The sequence below is a fragment of the Polypterus senegalus genome, chromosome 1 (assembly GCF_016835505.1).
Source record: "Polypterus senegalus isolate Bchr_013 chromosome 1, ASM1683550v1, whole genome shotgun sequence".
Classification (NCBI taxonomy): Eukaryota; Metazoa; Chordata; class Cladistia; order Polypteriformes; family Polypteridae; genus Polypterus; species Polypterus senegalus.
Window position 1 is genome coordinate 270,355,131 of NC_053154.1, and position 22,475 is coordinate 270,377,605.

Here is a 22,475-nt window from a genome sequence, read left to right on the forward strand (position 1 = left end):
ACTATCCTTCTGTCCATCTCCCTGCTCGTACCACCTCTACCTATCTTCCACTCACTGGTGTTCGCAGGAAACTGGCACAAGAATAAACTACCATTCCTCTTGGATAGGTATAGGTCCCTTGTGTCGTTCTTCCCTGCATCTCTGCTATCTGCACAGAAATCCTTCTTTTAAAGCATTATTGCATCCTCTGATAGAAATGCCAACCACCTCTTCGAGTCTCTGTTGAGCCCTCCTTCTGCTCCAAAACCATTGTCCTTTCTTCCTAACGATTTTGCTTCCTTCTTTACTTACAAAGTCACCAACATCCAAAAACGGTTCAAGACTTCAAAAACATCCTCTGACCATCCTCTCTGTCACTATCCTTCTTCCTTCTGCTCTACTGTAAATTATTTAAATATTTTTGACCTGCTTTGTAACTACAGACCCACCACCCGAGCCCTGGACCCTATTCCTTTACTTTAACATTTTCTTCAGTCCATCTCTCCTTCCTTGATCCCCCAAATCTCTTCTCTTTTAAATGCCTTACTGACCTCTGGCATATTCCCTACTGATTTAAAAATATCTCATTATAATCCTCTCTTTCAACTCATCTGCCTCTGAGAATTACTGTCTTCTCTCCCTTCTGCCATTCCTGTCCAAGACTCTAGAACGTACAGTCCACAAACAACTCATTTCTCTCAGATAGTAATCTACTAGATCTGCTTCAATCTGTATTCTGTAAAGATCATTCTGGTGAGACTGCATTGCTTTCTGTACCTAATGCTCGCAGATCTGCTCAAGTTGCTCCTTGACCTTTCATCAACTTCTGATACATTAACCACCACCTTGGTAGAATTAGTATTTCTGCTTTGGCCTGGTTCAAATTCTACCCCTCAGACCAATTATTTTGTGCCTTCTAGTCTAGGATGAGTGTTGGAACCTCTTCTTTTTTTTCTCTAAACTACTCCTTTAGGCAATGTCATTTTTTTTCACTGCTTCTCCTATCAGTTGATAACACACAGGTTTTTAGCTCAAATCTTTTGCTGTTCCTCTGCCATTTCATCATGAATTAATGATCATCTCCTTAAACGTAACTTTTCAAAGTCAGACATTGTGTACTTGCCCTCCGAGCCTCTTTCCTCAGCTTTGTCTCTTGAACTTGACTCTATTCACTCTTTCTGTCACGGTCAGGAATCTTGGTGTGGTTCCAGAGTCATCATTTTCATTCATTGAACATACAGTATATCTTCAATGTCTCAGTTCTGTAGCTTCTTTCTTTATAATATTCAGAGTATTTGACCCTTCCTCACTAATCAGGCCACATAGCTCCTTGTTCTGGTACTGGTTCTCTCTCAGCTGGATTATTGCAACTCTTTCCTGATGGGACTTGCTTCAGCTGCTATAAGACCTCTTCAGCTCCTCTAGAATGCAGTGGCTCAACTAGTGACCTTAGTTCCTCATTTCACTCCTACTACTGTCCACTGTCCTACTACAGTCCAATGGCTTTTTGTTGCTTCAAGAATCTAGTTCAATATAGCTCTTGTCTTGATCTCTGCTCAATTCTGCTCCTCTGTATTTCCATTTGTTGGTCTCTCTATACATCCCTTCAAGAAGTCTCCATTATGCCTCTACCTGTCTGCTTATCATTCCTCCTCTTGGAAGATGTACCAAGACTGGACAATGTTTCACTATTCTTGCTCCAAAGCTGTGCAATGATCTCTCTTTATCGATTTGTACTGCACCTAGTTTATTTGTGTGTAGGTGTGTTTTGAAAACACACCTTTTCATTAAATACTTGGGATCTGCTTAGCTTCCCCCCTAGTGGATAGCTAATGTTATACTGATTGATGTAAGATACAATTCACAACTTAGTGTTCATTAGTTGCAATAAACAGACACCTCCAGAAAATAGTTCATAGAGGGCAGAAGTTGCATTCATCCATAAAACAGGTAAAACAATTTTTCTCATTTATTTTTTCCTAATAAACTTTTGACAATCATATGTTTCAATAATTCTTTTATTTATAAACCAAGACAGGACAAAACATCACTCAAAGGCATTTTTCACTTTCCAGTAAAAGCAACATGTGCTCAAAATCCACACTATACTTCTACATATTCAACAAACCACAATATTCACTTTGAAGCATTTGGTATAGAACTAACACATAACCTATATCTTGAATATGGGGGAAACACTCTCATTTGACATAATACTTTCTCTGTCATTAAATGCCTTGTGTTTTGAAAGAATTTGATATAAACTAAAAACAAAAACGAAACAAAAAAATAAAATAAATTTTTCAATACCTGCAGGCTTGCTAAATAATTTTTCTTGAATAGCTGAAACCATTTCTTGTGAAACTTCAGAAGCAAATTTCTCCAAGCCAGTTGTTATTTCTTCTCCTTCCATTTTTTCAGTTGCCTATATCAAAATGTTAACATATTATACTATTTAGTTAAAAAAAAGCTAACTTATACTTAAGGCCTGACTGAAATATAAAATGTACCAAGAGATTCAAGATGCTTGTGTTATGTTAAGTTACACATCAAAACTATCTGACTGCATAACTTGTTCTTTAAAATTATTCCCTTTCAATCACACACATTCAGTGGCCTCATTGCCGATTACACAATAGTGTCTGTAGATTTCCTTTAGTTGTTATCTATATAGACACTGTAAAATTTTAATAAATGACAAATAATTTCAGTCAGAAAATTAATCTCTTCATCACCATGTTTCCTGAAAAAATGTTTTGGTCAAAATCCATCTACAGAAGTTTACCATACTTCTCTAGAAAATTAACATAACTGAGTCGAAATGATTATGTTAATATTTTTCTAGAACTTCTTTTTTCTTCTACAAATTCTAAACTTAAAAAGTTAGTGGGGGTAGGGCCAAGTTAGCTAGGGTCCCTAATGTTAAGATCTCAGATGGGGCTCTAATCTTAAATATAAGGGAGCTTCATCTAAAATTAGACCCTAGCGCATTTTGTATTAACCCTAATTTTTAAAAATTAAACCCTAATTCTCTATTTTTAGACTTACTTAAAAACCCTAGTGAGCACTAATTTTTATAACACTGGTATATTGTTTTATGGCTTTGCGATACTTGATTTTACCTTTTTTATTGTATTTTAGACCTATTAGACAAAGATTACTTTTAACTGTTTTATTATGCAGTTTAAGGTATTTATATGGTTTTATGTAATATTAACTATTTTTTTAAAAAGTTTGTAAAGGGGACTTATAAGGCAATTTTCTAAGGTATTTAAAGCCATTTTAGGAATAGGAGCTGTGCTTGGGGGGTAAACATAGAATTATACACACAGGATGTGTACCAGTGCATTGTACCTCTTCGGGGGCACACCATCTCTACTAACCCAAACCTAACCCTAAGCCTTTATATTTAGTTACTCACTTATGACCACATTGACAGTCATGAATGTTTCATATGAATGAATGCCCGACATATTCTTAACAACAAAAATTATAATTGGTATGCCTTCTTCATGTATTTCTTTGTTTGATTTAGATATACATTCAGTTACATTATGTTTCACAGAGAGAAGGAAAAAACTTTACTATGTTGCTTCAATGATATATACTGCTCAAAAAAAATTAAAGAAACACTTTGAAAACACATCAGATCTCAATGGGAAAAAAATCCTGCTGGACATCTATACTGACTGGGTAATGTGTTAGGAATGAAAGGATGCCACATTGTTTGATAGAAATGAAAATTATCAACCTACATTCAATTGGCTGAATTCAAAGACACCCTGAAAATCAAAGTGAAAAAATGATGCGGCAGGCTAGTCCATTTTGCTGAAATTTCATTGTAGCATCTCAAAATTGTACTCAGTAGTTTGTATGGCCCCCACACGTTTGTATGCATGCCTGATAATGTTGGGGCATGGTCCTAATGAGATGAGGAATGGTGTCCTGGAGGACCTCCTCTCAGATCTGGACCAGGGCATCACTGAGCTCCTGGACAGTCTGAGGTGCAGCCTGGTGACGCTGGATGGACCAAAACATAATGTCCCTGAGGTGTTCTATTGGATTTAGGTCAGGCGAGTGTGGGGGCCAGTCAATGGTATCAATTCCTTCATCCTGCAGGAACTGCCTGCATACTCTCACCACATGAGGCTGGGCATTATCGAGCATCAGGAGGAACCCAGGACCCACTGCACCAACATAGGGTCTGACAAAGGGTCCAAGGATTTCATCACGCTACCTAATGGCAGTCAAGGTGCTGTTGTCTAGCCTGTATAGGTCTGTGCATCCCTCCATTGATATGCCTTTCCAGACCATCACTGACCCACCACCAAACCAGTCATGCTGCACAATGTAACAGGCAGTATGAAGTCCTCCACGGTTTCTCCAGACCCTTTCACATCTGTCACATGTGCTGAGGGTGAACTTGCTCTCATCTGTGAAAAGCACAGGGCGCCAGTGGTGGACCTGCCAATTCTGGTATTCAATGGCAAATGACAATCGAGCTCCATGGTGCCAGGCACTAAGCACAGGGCCCACATAGAGGACATCGGGCCCTCAGGCCACCCTCATGAAGTCTGTTTGTGATTGTTTGGGGAGTGATATTCACACCAGTGGTCTGCTGGAGGTCATTTAGTAGGCTCTGGTAGTGCTCATCCTGTTCCTCCTTGCCCAAAGGAGCAGATACCAGTCCTGCTGATGGGTTAAAGACCTTCTACAGCCCTGCCCAGCTCTCCTAGAGTAACTGCCTGTCTCCTGGAATCTCCTCCATGCCCTTGAGACTGTGCTGGGAGACACAGCAAACCTTCTGGCAATGACACGTATTGATGTGCCATCCTGGAGAAGTTGGACTACCTGTGCAACCTCTGTGGGGTCCAGGTATGGCATCATGCTACATGTAGTGACACTGACCATAGCCAAATGTGAAATTAGTGAAAAAACAGTCAGAAAAGATGAGGAGGGAAAAATGTCAGTGGCCTCCACCTGTTAAACTATTCCTGCTTTGGGGGTCGTCTCATTGTTGCCCCTGTAGTCAACCTGTTGTTAATTTCATTAACACCAAAGCAGCTGAAACTGATTAACAACCCCCTCTGCTACTTAACTGACCAGATCAATAGTCCAGACGTTTCACTGACTTGATGTTATACTCGATCCTATAAAAAGTGCTCCTTTAATTTTTTTGAGCAGTTTATTTACTGTATTCCCTTTGTTGCCTTTTATTTGATAATCAGTGCAGTTTTTCTATCACATGAAAAAATTAACAAAACAAATGCAATTAATAGAATACCTTAAGAAAAAGCTGCATTAGGTTTATGAAAGCGTCCTCCCATTCATCACAAGACAAATTTAGATTGCGCTTTTCATACTGCATCAGCTGCTTCCTAAACCTTGATTGTGCTTCTGCGCTGTCCACCTCCACATCTTCATTTCCTTGTCTTGGTGTAATCTCTGCTAGTTCTTCAATATCCATTTTCACTTGTGGGTCTTCAGTAAAGCTAGAGGAGCTAAATTCCCCCACATAATCTTGTTTCAATTCCATGATGGCTGTACTATCTTAAATTAAAAGAAAACAGAAATAATCATTTCTATGAGCAAAACAAAAAGACATCTTACAATTGTTATGGCTGGAATGTCCATATTTTATTAGGCTGATTTAAGTGGTGCAAACTTGACTTAAAATACTGTCATAATACAAGTCATAAATTAGTCATTTGTACTACTGTACTATTGACTTCTTTGTAAAATATATCTTTTAACACGTTTTCTGAGTTCATATATAAAACAATGACAACATAAAGACTGAAATTCTGCATATTGAAAGGTTTTCTTTTTATTATAATTACATCTAGTTTATTCACTTTAATGAATATACTTTAATCAGATTTCATTACTTGCAATCAGGTTATGTAATATAAATTTTACCATAAATATATACTAGCAACTATTAATCACTTTCCAAGAAAAAAGAGGTAAAACAGTTAAAAGTATCCCTTTCTGCTTTCTTCTACAAGCATTTCCACCAAAATAGACAGTTTGAAACAAGTAAATGAAATGAATGTATACCATAATGATGTGTCTTTGATCCTACCAATAGGAAATGACAAAATTTAAAGTACCTACTACATTTATGACCAGCTTTTGTACTATTCATGGATCTGACTTTCAGGCACAAAGATGGCCTCAATATTGCAGATACTATGGCAGTTGCACAGTATTTACTCATCGATTCTTTAGCTTGTACTTTTTTCTACAGTTAGCCTGCTATTCACTGACCAGCAACCTTGGACAATGTACAAATCTGTGGTAAAATATACCCTTTTAAACATTTATGAATAGCTCCTACCGATTCCTATGAGATATAGTATAATAACAATGATACTGAGTTTGCCATCATAGGTTTTATTGCTATGGAAAGAAGTTAGACATCCTTGAAAACTGTGTATGATGTAATATACAGGTAGCTGTATGAGGCACATGGTTACTTGTAGACATTTAAATGCTTTACAAATGATTGTGCATAATTTTGTTCAGTTCTTGGGATCCCCATAAAGAAATGTGAACAGATTTTCATGAGGAATATTTCATTTATTGATCCATCCTCTTCCGCTTATCCGAGGTCGGGTTGCGGGGGCAGCAGCTTGAGCAGTGATGCCCAGACTTCCCTCTCCCCGGCCACTTCTTTTAGCTCTTCCGTGAGGATCCCAAGGCGTTCCCAGGCCAGCTGGGAGACATAGTCCTTCCAGCATGTCCTGGGTCTTCCCCGGGTGGACATGCCCAGAACATCTCACCAGGGAGGCGCCCAGGAGGCATCATGATCAGATGCCCGAGCCACCTCATCTGACTTCTCTCGATGCGGAGGAGCAGTGGCTCTACTCTGAGCCCTTCCCGGATGACTGAGCTTCTCACCCTATCTTTACGGGAAAGCCCAGACACCCTGTGGAGGAAACTCATTTCAGCCGTCTGTATTCGCAATCTCGTTCTTTTGGTCACTACCCATAGCTCATGACCATAGGTGAGGGTAGGAACGTAGATCGACTGGTAAATTGAGAGCTTTGCATTACGGCTCAGCTACTTTTTCACCACGACAGACTGATACAGAGCCCACATCGCTGCGGACACCGCACCGATCCGCCTGTCGATCTCACACTCCATTCTTCCCTCACTCATGAACAAGACCCCAAGATACTTCAACTCCTCCACTTGGGGCAGGATCTCTCCCCCAACCCTGAGAGGGCACTCCACCCTTTTCTGGCTGAGGACCATGGTCTCGGATTTGGAGGTGCTGATTCCCATACCAGCCGCTTCACACTCAGCTGTGAACCGATTCAGAGAGAGCTGAAGATCACAGCCTGACGAAGCAAACAGGACAACATCATCTGCAAAAAGCAGTGACCCAATCCTGAGCCCACCAAACCGGAACCCCTCAACACCCTGGCTGTGCCTAGAAATTCTGTCCATAAAATTTATAAACAGAATCGGTGACAAACGGCAGCCCTGGCGGAGTCCAACACTCACTGGGAACGGGTTTGACTTACTGCTGGCAATGTGGACCAAGCTCTGACACCGGTTGTACAGGGACCGAACAGCTCTTATCAGGGGGTCCGGTACCCCATACTCCCGGAGCACCCTCCACAGGATTCCCCGAGGGACACGGTCGAACGCCTTTTGCAAGTCCACAAAACATATGTAGACTGGTTGGGCAAACTCCCATGCACCCTCCAGGATTCTGCTAAGGGTGAAGAGCTGGTCCACTGTTTCACAACCAGGACGAAAACCACACTGTTCCTCCTGAATCTGAGGTTCGAATCTACTCACTAAAGACAGTTGTGTCAACACTTATATGATGTACAAGAATACCGCTTCATGGCTACTTGGATAAGCACTTTGTTGCATATAAAAATTTTAAGTATAAATGCTAAATTTCTGTACATACTAGCATTTCAAATATTGCTTGCTAGAAAAAAGCTCACTTGGATAATGACACTAAAGTACAAAGTTTCAAAAGTGATTGTGTACTGCGGCTTTTTAGTAACACAGACATCCTGTTATTTAAAGTCTTATCAGATGGTTTCACCTTCCTTCACAAGTCACAAAATTTGACAAACTTGGATTGTGTTTTAACAATGAGCTGCATATCACCTCCAGTCACAATCTAAGTGACTTTATTAAATGCTATAACATAATAAAGAATCATACTAATATCATACAGAGGTCTAGGTTTTACTCTTCATGCATGACTGAATTTGTTATTTGCTTCTAATTTTATACAAGAAAACATACACTGTATGTTTAAAAAAATCAGCTTTTATGACAATTCCCATCCATGTTCTGCATAAATGGCACAGCACAGCTTCACACAAAGAATCATAGATAAATGGAATAAATTACCAAATGATGTGGTCGACAGCAGTACTTTGGGGACTTTCAAAACTTGACATGATGTTATTTTGAAAAAATTAGGCAAACAGGATGGAAAGTTGTGTTAGGCTGAATGGCCTGTTGTTGTCAGAATTGCTCTGTTACAGCAAATGTCAGCAGTGGTCAAATGATCTTCTAGAGCAATGGTCACCAACCCATTGATTTCAATCGACTGGTAGATGTTTTAAGACTCTCCCTGTAGCTCATAACAGAAACAGAAAAATTAAAACAAATGCATTACTTCTGATTAATGTTCAGTTTTGCAAGCGCCTCTCTCTCTCTCTCTCTCTGTCAATCCAGTTGGGTTTTTCCTGTATAGCAGGTGCTGAACTAAAGTAACCAATTAGATAGTTCTGGAATGTTTGCTGTTCTACAGAAAAGATACCATGAATTACTTAGCAAGTGGTAGAAGACCAGAATATCTTAAGTTAAGATAAGACACTAATTCAGCTCTTCCTTCCCAGGTAATGTACAGAAATTGCTGCAACTACTATGGCACACGCTTATGGATGTTTACACTGTCAGGCTGCAATCCCCATATTCTTGCCTCATAGTCATGAGTAGGGTGAAATCAGCATTGTGTTAATCAGTGTATTTTAAACTATGAGTCATCTGGGGTTTTTTTTTCTATCGTTTCAAAAACAATGGACATTTACATAATATTGGAAAAGTATGTGGGCAGCATGTGAGACACAATGAGTTCTATTTCTTCCTCATGAGTTCAGTGCCCCGAGTTTGAACCTTGTGCCTGGATATTGCCCATGAAGAGCTTGCACATTCTCTCCATATCTGTATGGGATTTTTTTTCCCCACATCCCCAAAGATGTGCAATCGATTCAAATTTGGCCTTTGTGTAAGTGTGAATATGGAAGTGTGTGTTTGAATAAGGCCTACAATGTAATGGTTCCCCATCAAAGGCTTGTTTTACCAGGATAGGCTCAGGCCCCACCAATAATTCACAAATAAATAATGCTATTTTAAACTTGCAAATTCATAATTCTGCAAGATTATTTTAAGGTAGACTTTCTAAAGCCACAGGGATTTCTGAATGAAGCAAAGGCTTATGCTATGCCATTTTACCATGTGCTATACTTAGTACCCTGTTCTAAAATTATTTCCATCTCTGAAATTAAACAAAGGTTCTCTAGCCATCAATAGTAGAGACATCCCACTAAAAGTTCCATGGTTACTCCAGATATTATGAAATAACTATTTTAGATATTCAATTTATGCAGTCTGTTATACTGTGTAATGTTCTACTAGAAGTATTCAGATTTTTCATGCACTTTAAGCTCTAAAATTACTCAGCTTATTAATAACAGTTCTACTCACAGAGAAAAAATATGTATTATAAAATTATTTATTAACCAGAGGTACAGAATTGTTTTGCCCTAAGGGGAAATTGACTTTTCCTATAACCTTTGGAGGTCAGAGTACAGGGTCCGCCACTGTACAGTACCCCTGCCGCAATTTGCAGGTCAAGGGCCCAACAGAGTTGGATTTAAGAGAAATGATGAGAAAGAAACAAGTTGCTCTGATAATACATATTATGAAGTTTACCAACTGTGTAAAGCTCTGTGAAAGAAACAAAAACTGAAAATGTTATTCCAAAAGTACCGCTTTGATTCACACACACTCAAATATGAGTAATCCAGTTCAGGGTTGAAGGTGGCTTAGAACTTATGTCTCAAGTAATGGTGGCAAGACAGGAAAGCACCGTAGCTATGGTGTCACTCATGCAAACATCCACACAGGGTCAATTAACTTCACATGCTTGTCTTTTGAATGTGAGAGGGAAACCTCAGTACATAAGAAATAACCCCACATTGAAAGGAGGAGAATAAATGGTCTTAAGATTCAAATGACGCTGGATCAGTGGGGCAGCTGAGCTAAAAATACTGCACAACAATGCAACAACTATCTATATATATACCATCCATCCATCCATTATCCAATCCACTATACCCTAACTACAGGGTCACGGGGGTCTGCTGGAGCCAATCCCAGCCAACACAGGGCGCAAGGCAGGAAACAAACCCCGGGCAGGGTGCCAGCCCACCACAGCATATACATATCATTCCAGAAATACGTGTAAAACTTACAGAAATGAAATGGGTTAAGGATGTTTATATGAGATTGTTTTAAAAATCTGTTTCAAAACATGTCTAGATTTATTAATACACATGCCGCACATGCTCTACAGTATATTTACCATCCTCTGAATATACAAACTATTAACACTGAAAGAATAAAAGACACACAGCTGACTATGAAGAATGCCTAAAAAAAAAAAGTTACATATATTGACTTCTCAAGCAACATTGCCCTGTGTCACTCATCCACTCCTAAAAAATAATCCTACCCCTATAGTGTCTTCAAAAATTACCCCATACTTTAATTGTTACCTCTCTACAGAAAGAATGTATAGTCCATCATCCAGTTCCTTGAAAACAATTTAAAATTCCACCAGGATCTTCACTCTTCACTATTTCTTAATGTGCAGTACTCAGGCTGCAGCGTGTTTGAACTTTAAACAAGGAATGACTCGAACTGTATCATGTGGTATATTTCCTGTTGGAAAAGCAGAAGTAGAGCAGTGGCTGAATGCTCCTTTTCACACTTACTATACTGTAAAACACTTGCATGACGATTTTCTTACTTTTCTCTAAACCAAAAACACATCACACAACAGAATGTATTTTCTGCTGCTACGTACATTTAAAACATTGCAAATCTTGAAAGTAAAAATTTCTGCAAAAACATGTTGAAAATAAAACCATGAAGTCACTGATCCAAAGTTACTGCAACCTGCATTTCCGGCTTCTTTTCACAGTTGAACTGTAGACAAGATGTGGGTTTGTCACTCAACAACATCAATGAAAACATTTTAATTACTGGTAACTGCAAATGCAATTATACATTAAAAAGTCTTCATTTATTACTTAACTTAATATGTTGTTCACTAGTAAATGGGAATCTGTATCTCTCACGGACAAAGTGAGACAATCATGTTTAAATATATGTAGAATGTTTCTAATAACCATTCATAAAAATCTGCAATGCATGTAATAACTGGCATATTTATTTTAAAATTAATACAGTTAATGTACTCCTCACTGATAAAACTGATTGGATAAAGCATTTTATGATACATTCATGTAAAGCCAAAAACAATAACAGAGGATGCTTAATAAATTCTTACTACTTGTGTATTAATGTTTAAATTACATTTGAAAATCAGTACCAAATTGGTTTAAAACAAACTAATACTCATTCTGCTATAGTGCTATCAATACCTCAGTGAATCAATATTTGTGAACATTCAGTCAACGAATACTGCCAAGTTCTGCTATGAGTCTCAAAACTTCTCAGCAATTTACTGTCCCTTGTAATCAAATTATCTTATAATGTGTTTGATCTCATGATGCTTCGCTTTTATCTGTTCTGTAAGCTGTCTTGTCATCCCATTCATTGTGAAATACGTAATATAAACGTTTTTTAAATATTATTTGCTGTAACATATGCTTAATGTTTTGCATACATTACTATCACGTACAGCTATTTTTCCATTATATTTACTAACATGAATTTCTACAATTTGAGCAGAAAGGAGGTTGATGCAGCAAACATTTTCATCCAACAGCTGTTCAAGCTCAGTGAACTGAGGACTGAAAACCGGCCCTCTCTACTGTATAAAAAAGGGGCATTCCTTCCATGTTTGGTTTCTGCCTTGTGCGTTTAGCTACCAGGGTTACTGATAAATGGATGTTCCAATTCAATAATAACAGATTCTTGGAAAGAAAAATTCACTCTTTCAAATATCTGATACATGGAAATCAAAAATTATTACTAATTAAACCGAATTAAGTGGGCATAAGGTTGTTGTTAAACCAGTGAACTTCAATTCGTTATTCTTCACAGAAAGAAAAAAACTGAAAACTGCAGAAGTTAGTTTAACTAATATAAATACGTATTTCGGCTGAAAGATGTCCTGCAATTTTGGTCACACAGAAAAATCAGACTATGAAAAATATTATTATGTGTCTGGCGACATCTAGAGGAATTTGTGTTGAAAACGTAAAAAAAAATCCTTAGCTCGTTTCACTTTAATAGTACAACAGTTCGGACTTAAGTGAGTCTGTTCATAATGATAAATAAAAATATACAAATGAATCGGCATATTTATATATATGTTTTTGGAAGGACACACTTAAAGAGCTCTCGAGGGTTTTCTGTCTAGCAGTTTTTATCAAGCTTCCGTGAATTTGACATTGAATAAAAACAGCATGAGAAAGTGCGATCATTGCAAACCTTACATGGGAAATGATGGTCTCACAATACTCTTCAACTGAAACACAGCCGCATGATTTACATCTTCTTAAGTCTTCGGTTTACTTGTACGCAGCATGTTTTCAGGTCTACTTTGTGGCCGCCTTCCGGGGGTCGCATTTACTCGAGGTCTGGCATTCACACAAGCGTCAATGTGATCTTTAAAAAAAGATCAGGCAAAACGTTAAGGTAAAAGCTGTACACGTAGATTCTACTTTAAAACGTACAGTTCATACTCGGAAAACAACTCGATTCAGCCACAACCAATGCCTCCAGAGCCTCTCCAGTCCAATCCTACGGTGGCCCTTAAGTGCAAACGGGCCATCGTACAACGCCCTATTTTGCCGTAAACTGTCAATTCAACATTGATAATAAAGATGGTTAAAAATATATTATTTTTTCCTGTTATTAGTGTTTCCTTACTCAGATTGCCATTCCCTACCCCCTAGTTCAAGGCTCTTTTGATGGGACGTTATTGCATGGGTCATTTCTGGGGACTGTACCTTTTCAATTTTGTGCTCTCTAATAAGACACTGTTACCATTATGCCCGTCTTTCGGTGACCATGCGTCTCTGTTTTCTACAAAATGCTATAATGCCAAACTCTCGGAGGAAAAAAAATCACTAACACTGGACACCACACACAAAAAGCGTACAGGTTACCGCTCTGCGTGAGATTGCGCACGTCAAATTTTTGGTGCACAAATATTCTTGAAATTGTGGTACTATTATGAGCCCTGAACTGCACGGAACTTTGGGAGGGTGCAGGAACGGCGCTAAAATGGCCAATCCAATCGCAGCTCTACATTTATTTACATGGCACCGCCCCTACGTGAGTAATTTGTGTTTCACCGCCTTACATGGCAAAACACGCCTACGAATGTCTAATATTTAATTTTCCAATATTCCTCTTGTTTAATAATGCAGACAACATCTACCAGGAACATTTACCAAGACAAGCCCTTTGTGTCTTCGTAAGTCAATATTTACCACCTAAAGGTTTTTTTTAACAATTTGATCATACTGATCAAATACAGACTGATGTCGGTCACTCAGTGTGAATGAATCTTACCATAGTTATTAGCTCTGTGAAAAGATGAGCACATTGTAATCAAATCGACGCAGTAGAGTTCCCCTGCAAATACAGGAACCACAGCAACATCCACCTTAATCCTTTAACCTCAGCCTTATTTTGTCCGTTTTCTGCTACTTTGATTTAACTGGCTGTGACCTCATCATCTTTCACGCAAGATTCATGTTCTCCCCCTGAAAACAAAGATATGACATTTCCCTTTGAGAATTTTAATAGCTGGAGAGTTGGTTATAGTGTGCACATATGTTACACCAAAATACGTTGCAAAATTCATCAACACGTTTACCAAAAAACGCACTTTGAATGTTATTATTTTCATAAGTATTGGAATAAGCTTTCAAACACAATAAAAGTGTCAATGAATCTGTCAGAAACACCCAGGAAAAAAATCGTTAGGAAATAACTTTTTTGAAGTAGTACAAGAAAATGATTAATTTTCTCCACTTTTGATGTTTTTAAATACTGTAAATATTCATATCATGGCAGACCCCCGTGACCCTGTAATTAGGATATAGCGGGTTGGATAATGGATGGATGGGTATAACCGTTATTGAGGACCCATGGCCTATGTATAATTTTGAAGGACAGACATTACTCTGTCAAAATACAGTTGGTAAACAAAGTATATTGTGTTTTCAAATTACAACACCAAAAGTTGTAAGATTCGGAAACGTTTTTACAAAAAAATAAATATCGGAAATATAGAAAGTGGAATGCATAGAAAGTGGAATACGGTGCCATTTGAAAATAGAAACACCCCTGTCATTTAGTAGACAATAACCGAGATACGTCACTGAACCCAATTGAATCAGAACGTTCAAGAATGCCATGGGTGTGGTCAGGTGCTGCTGTGATACAGCAATTCGGCCAAATTTAAGGTAAGTACAAAAAACATTGCAGCGTGGAATCGGAGTATGAAATACGGCAATTTAATAGCAAAACACTGCACTTTAATTATAGTTATGAGGAAATTAATGAATGTATGCATTTTTTGTTTTTTAAATTGTATCATTGTTTGGTCCTGCCGGCGGGTCTGAGTTTAAAGCATTAAAAGGATAAGTGTCTGTATGTCTGTCCAGTTGCTATGGCTCGGTTATCCAGCAGACGGTGCATTACAAAGATTAGCACTGCTTTGACTAATCCTGAGGTGTGGCTCTGAGGCTAGGGATCTGCACCAGCAATCGGAAGGTTGCCGCTTCAAATCCCGTAAACGCCAGAAATGATTCTACTCCATTGGGCCCTTGAGCAGGCCCTTAACCTGTAATTGCTTCATCCTGGGTATGACATTAACAAGCAGAACCTTCAACTTACAGGGTTAGGGTAGGGGGTTGGGGGCAGGACAGGCACTCCAGCCACCATAAAAAAAAACATTTGACACTGTTTCAGTGTGGTGCTGAAGTGTCACCCGTTACACAGCTTGCACTCGGGTCCCAATCCAGGTGTTTCGTTGTGTGGTGGGTTCAACAATGTGCTGCACATGTTCCCAACTTCACAGTCTTACTAATAATCCTGTATCAAACAGCATGTAACCGAGACATGGCAACTCAACAGATACACTGCATTGCAAACAGTAACTCTGAATGCATCCAACAAACTGCCAGAAGGACAAAAATCTACCTTAATAATGGCTGTGTGTCTCTGTATCTGCGCAACATCTGTGTATCTGTCCATTTGCTATATCTCTGTCATTCCAACAGATGGTACATTACAAATCAAATTCATTACTAAAAATGTTTGTGCTATGCCATCTGTTCAAATGACAAATGCAATACATTTGACATACATTCCAAAATAGATGGTGTACTGCAAACATTTATGCTGACATCTATGTTGATTACTGACAACCCATCTTAGACAGTAAGCACAGCTAGTACATAATATAGGGAAAGGAAAATATTGTGATGGTGTCAAGATTTTAAAATCACACCTTTTTTGATTTTTTTTCCTGCCAATTAATGAATTTTTTTTAAGTTAAATTTAAGCCTTGCAAGAAAGTTGAGAGTTTATGGTTTTGATTTGGGTCATATTTAAGATATGCTACTAAATTAAAGTGGCACAGAGAACAATGCTACCACCTCATGGATACAGTACCTGCTTGCAAATCAGGGTTGTCAGGTACTTCAGTCAAAATCCCCTTATCAGCAAGCCAGTTTTTCCCTTTTGAGAATTTTCTCCATATTCAAAAAAAAAAATCTCATAAGTATTGTTTAGTAATTTGCACAATTGGTTCCAGCTGTTTATAAAAAATGGAACACTGATCTATTGTAAAGAAATATCTTATCACTTGTATAAGTAAATTATGTTGCCCATGCTACTTACCTAACACTAACTAACTCAGGCTACATCCATCCATCCATTATCCAACCTGCTATATTCTAACTACAGGGGTCTGCTGGAGCCAATCCCAGCCAACACAGGGCGCAAGGCAGGAAACAAACCCCGGGCAGGGCACCAGCCCACCACAGACTGAGGCTACAGTTGAACTAAAATATTTTAAATTACTCTGATGAAAAATCACTTCCAAACTCCATGTACATTATTGTATGCCTTCTGCAAGAAAATGCCATTTTTTGCACTACATGGAAGATTTTAACAAATGATGGACACCTTTTGTTATCTAAAAGATTGAAGATATTCTTTAATGATCTTAAAGTTTAATTAACTTATCAGTTGTCCCTAGTGTGTGCTTGGTGTGTGGCTGTGTGTGTGTGTGTGTGCCCTGTGGTGGGCTGGCGCCCTGCCCAGGGTTTGTTTCCTGCCTTGCGCCCTGTGTTGGCTAGGATTGGCTCCAGCAGACCCCCGTGACCCTGTAGTTAGGATATGGCGGGTTGGATAATGGATGGATGGACATACAAATCTCTCATAGGACACAGTCCAAAGTGAATTGGCATTACTAAATGGGTCCTAGTGTGTGTGCCTGCATATGTGTGTGTTCACCCTGCTAATGGGCCAGTCATCTGTCCAAGCATTGTCCATGCACCTCTTGTTTGCTGGAATAGGCTCCAGGTGCCCCTAAACCCTGATCTGAATAAATGGGTTAGGAAAATGGGTAAAAATTGCAGCATAAACATGTAAAGGCAATGTGGCAGTGTGTGTGCTCTGATATGAACAGACACTTTCATTATAAATATGAATAACTTAGGATAGTGTTTATCCCAAAATATACTATGATATTAGTTTCATTTACTGGAAATATTTTTTTACAAAACCAAAAGTAGTTATTTAGATAATACTGTAGATGCAACTCTGGTTCTGCACTTTATTGACTGCTGAATCTCTGCCCATACCTTGATGCCTTTGGAGCTGAGATGTCATTACAAATGGTAATAGTTATAATGAAATATACTCAGAAGATTCAACACTAATCTTGCAAAGCTATCACAACAACATTACAGAGCACTCCAAGCTAATACTAGGCCTAAATTTGCTTTCATACTTAGCCAGAACTCTGTATCTTATTAATAAAAACAGAAAAAGTAAGAGGAGGCATACAGACTTGGGCAGGATAAGAATACTACTCTTCAGCTTTTCTAAATCGATCTTTTCTATCGATCCTAAACCACTCTGACACCTAACCAATTATAAATGAACTTCGAAATGAGTGAGCAGTACAATGGCAGGTAGTTGCTGGAAGGCTCAACATGTTTGTTATTTCTGACTTTGCATTCATAAATCATTTAGGAATGGTTAAAATGAGGAAGGTATGAACTCCTATTTCATTAAGATGGTAATTTACGTTAAAAAAATCCCCCTTAATTTCAAGAATCCCTAATTTAATATTCTTGATCCCCCATAATTCCCCATGAAACTCTTCCCCCCATGGCCATGATTTCCCTCCAAAAATGGGAGGGGTAGGGATTCCTCCTGAGCTGGCAATTCTGTTGCATTTCCTCCAGAGGAGTAAGGCTGCAGACAGTAGGCAGCATAGATTGGTGAAGATCTACTTGGGGACATTCTCCCCATGTTTGTGTGAACTTTTTTTTTTCCGCCCACTTCCCCAAAGACATGTTACTGTTAAATTGGTAATGTCAAACTTAGATGCTAGAGGGCTGTAATGGCTATATGTTTTCGTTCCAGCTATTTTCTTAATAGTACCCAATTACTGCTCCTAATGGAATACACAATGATTCCATTGTGTTAATTTTTGGCTTGGTTTTCAAGATTCATGGCCATACATTTTTCTTTTCTTTAACCTTGATTTCCTTTGGCGTAGACCCTAATAACCTTAACAATTATCGGCCTATTTCAAATGTTCCATTCATATCTAAAGTTCTCAAAAAGATAGTTGCCTCCCAGCTTCAGTGCCATCTTTTAAAAAATAACGTTTTTGAACAGCTTCAATCTGGGTTTTGTCCTGCCCTGGTCAAAATCACAAATGATCTTTTCCAGATAGCTGACATGGGACTTTTCTCAATTCTTGTACTTCTTGACCTCAGCTCTGCATTTGACACCATATCTCATCTGTACGTTTGAAACAAAGCTAGTTTTAGAATCTGTGGCCTTGTCCTCCAATGGTTTTCTTCCTTCCTCACTGATAGGATACAGTTTGTTCAAGTAAAGGGCTTTAAATCTGAGAATGCAGTTGTTACTCTGAGAGGTCCACAGGGTTCTGTTTTGGGGCTGCTTCTTTTTCTCATTTATATCTTTCCAATAGGTAATATCTTTCAGCACCATGGTATTAAATTTCATTTTTACGCTGATGACACACAGTTATATCTATCAACTAAATACACTTCTGTTTTCCCTCCAAATACTCTTATGGCATGTCTCCAAGACATAAAGTCATGGATGACTCACAACTTTCTCCAATTAAATAGCAATAAAACTGAGGTGCTCCTCATTGGTTCTAAATCTACACTTACTAAGGTTAACCATTCTTCTGTTTTAATTAACAACATTAACAACATTAACACAAACACCTCTTCCCAGGTTAAGAGCCTGGGCGTCATTCTTGACAGTACCCTCTCTTTTTCTTCCCATATAGGTAATGTTTCTCAGACTGCCTTCTTTCATCTCCGAAACATTTCTAGACTTCGTCCTGTTCTTACGCAACACAGTACTGAAGTGAAGTATTGGTTAATGCCCTAGTCACCTCACGCATAGATTACTGTAATGCTATTCTATCTGGCATCCCACAAAAACTTATCCATCGCTTACAACTTATTCAAAATTCTGCTGCTAGGATAATAAACTGTTCTAAATCCACTGAACATATTTCACCTATTCTCTCTCAACTTCACTGGCTCCCTGTTTACTACGGAATACAATACAAAATACTGCTCTTAACATTTAAAGCTCTCCACAACCTCGCTCCTTCCTACCGTACTGATCTCCTACGGACTTACACTCCCTCTTGCTCACTTTAATCTTCATCTGCAGCTTTACTTTCTTTACCACACATCAAATTTTGTTCTATGTGAGCCTGAGCATTCTCTCATTGTGCTCCTCATCTCTGGAATTCTCTTCCCTCTCATATCTGTCAACTAGACTCAATAACACATTTTAAAATTGCCCTCAAAACTTATATTTTCAAACTGGCATACCAATTATGAATTTAACACTGTTACCACCTGTTATCTTTGGATGTTTGCTACTACCTCTGTACCTTACTAGTATTTGATTTTATCATCCTCATTGTTTTTATATTTTATCAGTGTTGTTTAATTTCATTGTAAGGTGACATTGAGTGTTAAGAAAGGCACCTATTAACCCTAATCCATGAATGAGGGGGTTTCCAAGACCCCCAGTCGCAGATTTTCAAATTCTTTCCCTTTCAAGGTAATACGATGGCCATGAAATTTTCTGCCTTTTCATTTTGTGTTGTCTTGAAAAATGTGCCGAAATCTGCTTCTCAATAGCTTTGTGCAAATAGGTCCTACAGTAGCACAAAGTAGTTTCCATTCATGGAAACGTAATCATTTTTGTACAAGCGCTTTTGCTTTGTTTTATATTTTATATTTGAATTTTCTATTTAAATTTGTATTTTCTTTGGTTTAGATTTTCTTAGTCCTGCCTGAGACATTGCTGGTGTATAGTTTGTTGATAGCAAGTCCAGCTGTTGTGTTTATGAACAATGAGTCAACAACCAACAAAGAAATTGAATGCAAGTGAAGCCCTGGCTGAAATAATGAAGGAGTTGTCGGATTTCGATACATCTGACAACTCAAATGAAGAGGACAATGGTGATGGAAGTGACACTGTGTCAAGTGATGAGGAAACAAAAATTGACGATGAAACAGTCCTGTGGAGATGCAGCAAATGTAGCTAAGAAGCAATACTGTCACATGTGCCCAAGGGCAAAGGAGAGAAAGATAAAGGCCGCTTGCTCCCAGTGCAAACTTCCGGTTTGCCAGAAACATTGAGAGTGTTCCCTTGTGTGTCTGGCCTGCAAACAAGTTGAAGTTGAGGCAGATTCTGAGTGATTGTTCTGTATGCGAATCAGACATGTAACGGACGTCTTGTTTTAGTGCTACTATGACTGTATTTTATATGATTTGGTGAAAACTAAACACACATTACTATTACAAAGGTAACAAGTAAACCATTGAAAATTTACATCACATTTACTTCATTTTAGAGGTAATAAAAAATTCTGAAGTTATTGTATTGCTTTTTAGACAGATTTAACCAGTTTAAAACGGTCTGCAAGATGGGGGTCTGCAAGACCCCCCATTCATGGAAGTGTTATAAAAATGGCATTCAAGGATAAGGGTTAAATAAAATGTATTATTATTATTATTAACCAGCAGACAGAGAATAAAGAGATGCAGAATTTGTCAGATCTGGGATGGGGTGGCAGTCCATCACTCATTCACATAAAGTCCTAGCATGTCAGTTTCAAAATGCCATTTTAACAAGCTGGTCATTAGGATGTTTGAAAAATTTGAGGTGTGAGAGAAATTGGGATTTAGTATGACAAGAAAACCAATGTCATAAGCCTGTACTTTTCACAGGTAGTGTCCAGACCAGGACAGAACCTAAAGCAATGAAGCTGCAGCAGTAAATACAGCATTGTACTGCTGTATAATCTATATTTGTAACAGTTGAATAAAAAGTGTGAACTACCTTCTGCTTATGATCAACTCTGATTTATTACCACACAAATAATTTTAAAACCTAAATTTTGTATCCATTTAATAAATGAGATGTTAAATTAACATACCCCCTTCGCTAAGATCTACAGTTACATTTGTGATTGAAAATGAAAATGCTGCTTTCCAAGGATAACTTTTTCTGGTTCCTATTTCTGTCAATGCATTTAAGGCCATGCACTAAACCACTGGTTGGTACATCAGTTAGAGTGGTAAACCGAGCTTTTCATTTTGGGTTAATAACTGTACAGACATATTTTCAAAATCCCTGAGTAGACTTATCTGAGAATAGCAGTATATTGTCTTAGACTGAATCGTTTGCTTCAGTTCAATTCAGTTTGTATTTTGGCATTGCACATTGGCAGCTGCAAAATGAGACTGCCTACACCGAGCAGATGGCAAATACTTTCAGAGCTGTTGATTTTAAGTACAGAGATTAAAATGCTACTCTGCTGAGAATTTATTTACTGAGATTTTGTATCAAGAGTGGTCCAACACGGATTCTAACTCAATATGAATTTTTCCAGAATTAAATGCTATAAACATAGCTAAACTTATACTCGTCATCCAGTATTTGTTGTAATTCCTACTTTACCACCATCACCATCTGTACAGGGGAGAAAATACTCAGACAATATCAAGTACCCCCTTTAACCAACATTGAATGGGATGCTTGTACATCATTGGGTAAACTGACACATACAATCTAAAGGACAATATGACCATTTAGAATGGTAAAAGAAATACTCAAACCAAAATGATATTTTGTATATGGTACTTGTAATTTATAGTGGTGGATGTAACAAATCTAAAGCTTTCATGTTTTCATATATATATAATGGAACGTAATGGTGACCCATTCTGTCCAATGGCAAATGATGTGAGAAACATTGAAAAAAAAGCTCAAATAACTCACATTTCATAATCCACGTTATCCATTTGTTTGCTCAAAATATGCAAAACGCATGCATTTTTTGCTAAAATATTATTATTTATTTAGAGAAAACAGTATATGATATAGTCAAGAAAGGTGCATTCCCATAATACTAATAATTCCCACACAATATTAGGCAGGTGGTTTTAACGTTGTGGCTGATCGGTTTGTATTTGTGCACTCTATGCTCACACAACAATGCTTACATAATTTTATACAATTCCTGTCCTCTGACATTCATTTCCAGGTAAGTGATTTTTTAAAATGTATTTATTTATTTTTCAACTCCAGGCATTTGACTAACTTGTATTGGGAATCTGTTTTGCTGTCAGGTGCGACTGTCAAAGAAGAAAATATTTTAAATATCCAAAATGAAGCAACCCCTCTCAAGGTATATTTGAAAGGATAGAGTGAATTGATCTTGCACAAAATGATCCATTCTTTTAAGAGGCGAATTAGAAAATTCACCAATGCTTTTCAATCGAAGATTGTGAACTTTCAGTACTATGTACAGCACACTGTATTCAAGATATCTAAATGAAAAAGAGAAATTATCAGCAAACTTCCTTGAAGAATAAGTGTGGCAAATTTCAACAAAATCGGTGAACTTTCAGTTGTTTTATGCGGACAGGCAG

The 22,475-nt window shown here is 38.0% G+C and overlaps 1 protein-coding gene across 5 annotated transcripts in view; it reads right to left on the minus strand.

Moving 5' to 3' along the window:
• wdfy4 (WDFY family member 4) overlaps positions 1–12,993 on the minus strand; it is a 235,119-nt gene extending 222,126 nt beyond the window's left edge. For 3 of the 5 annotated variants that reach the window (XM_039773981.1, XM_039773989.1, XM_039773959.1), the window contains exons 1-4: positions 12,711–12,993; positions 10,800–10,965; positions 5,264–5,529; positions 2,290–2,404 (exon numbers count right to left, since the gene is read on the minus strand). In XM_039773981.1, the coding sequence (XP_039629915.1) occupies positions 2,290–2,404; positions 5,264–5,515 (367 nt within the window). In that variant the 5' untranslated portion in view covers positions 5,516–5,529; positions 10,800–10,965; positions 12,711–12,993. Of the gene's footprint in view, positions 1–2,289; positions 2,405–5,263; positions 5,530–8,364; positions 8,591–10,799; positions 10,966–12,710 lie in introns of all 5 variants that reach the window. The other 2 variants (XM_039773967.1, XM_039773975.1) reach the window with 2 other exon arrangements.
• Between the last annotated feature and the right edge of the window lie 9,482 nt (positions 12,994–22,475).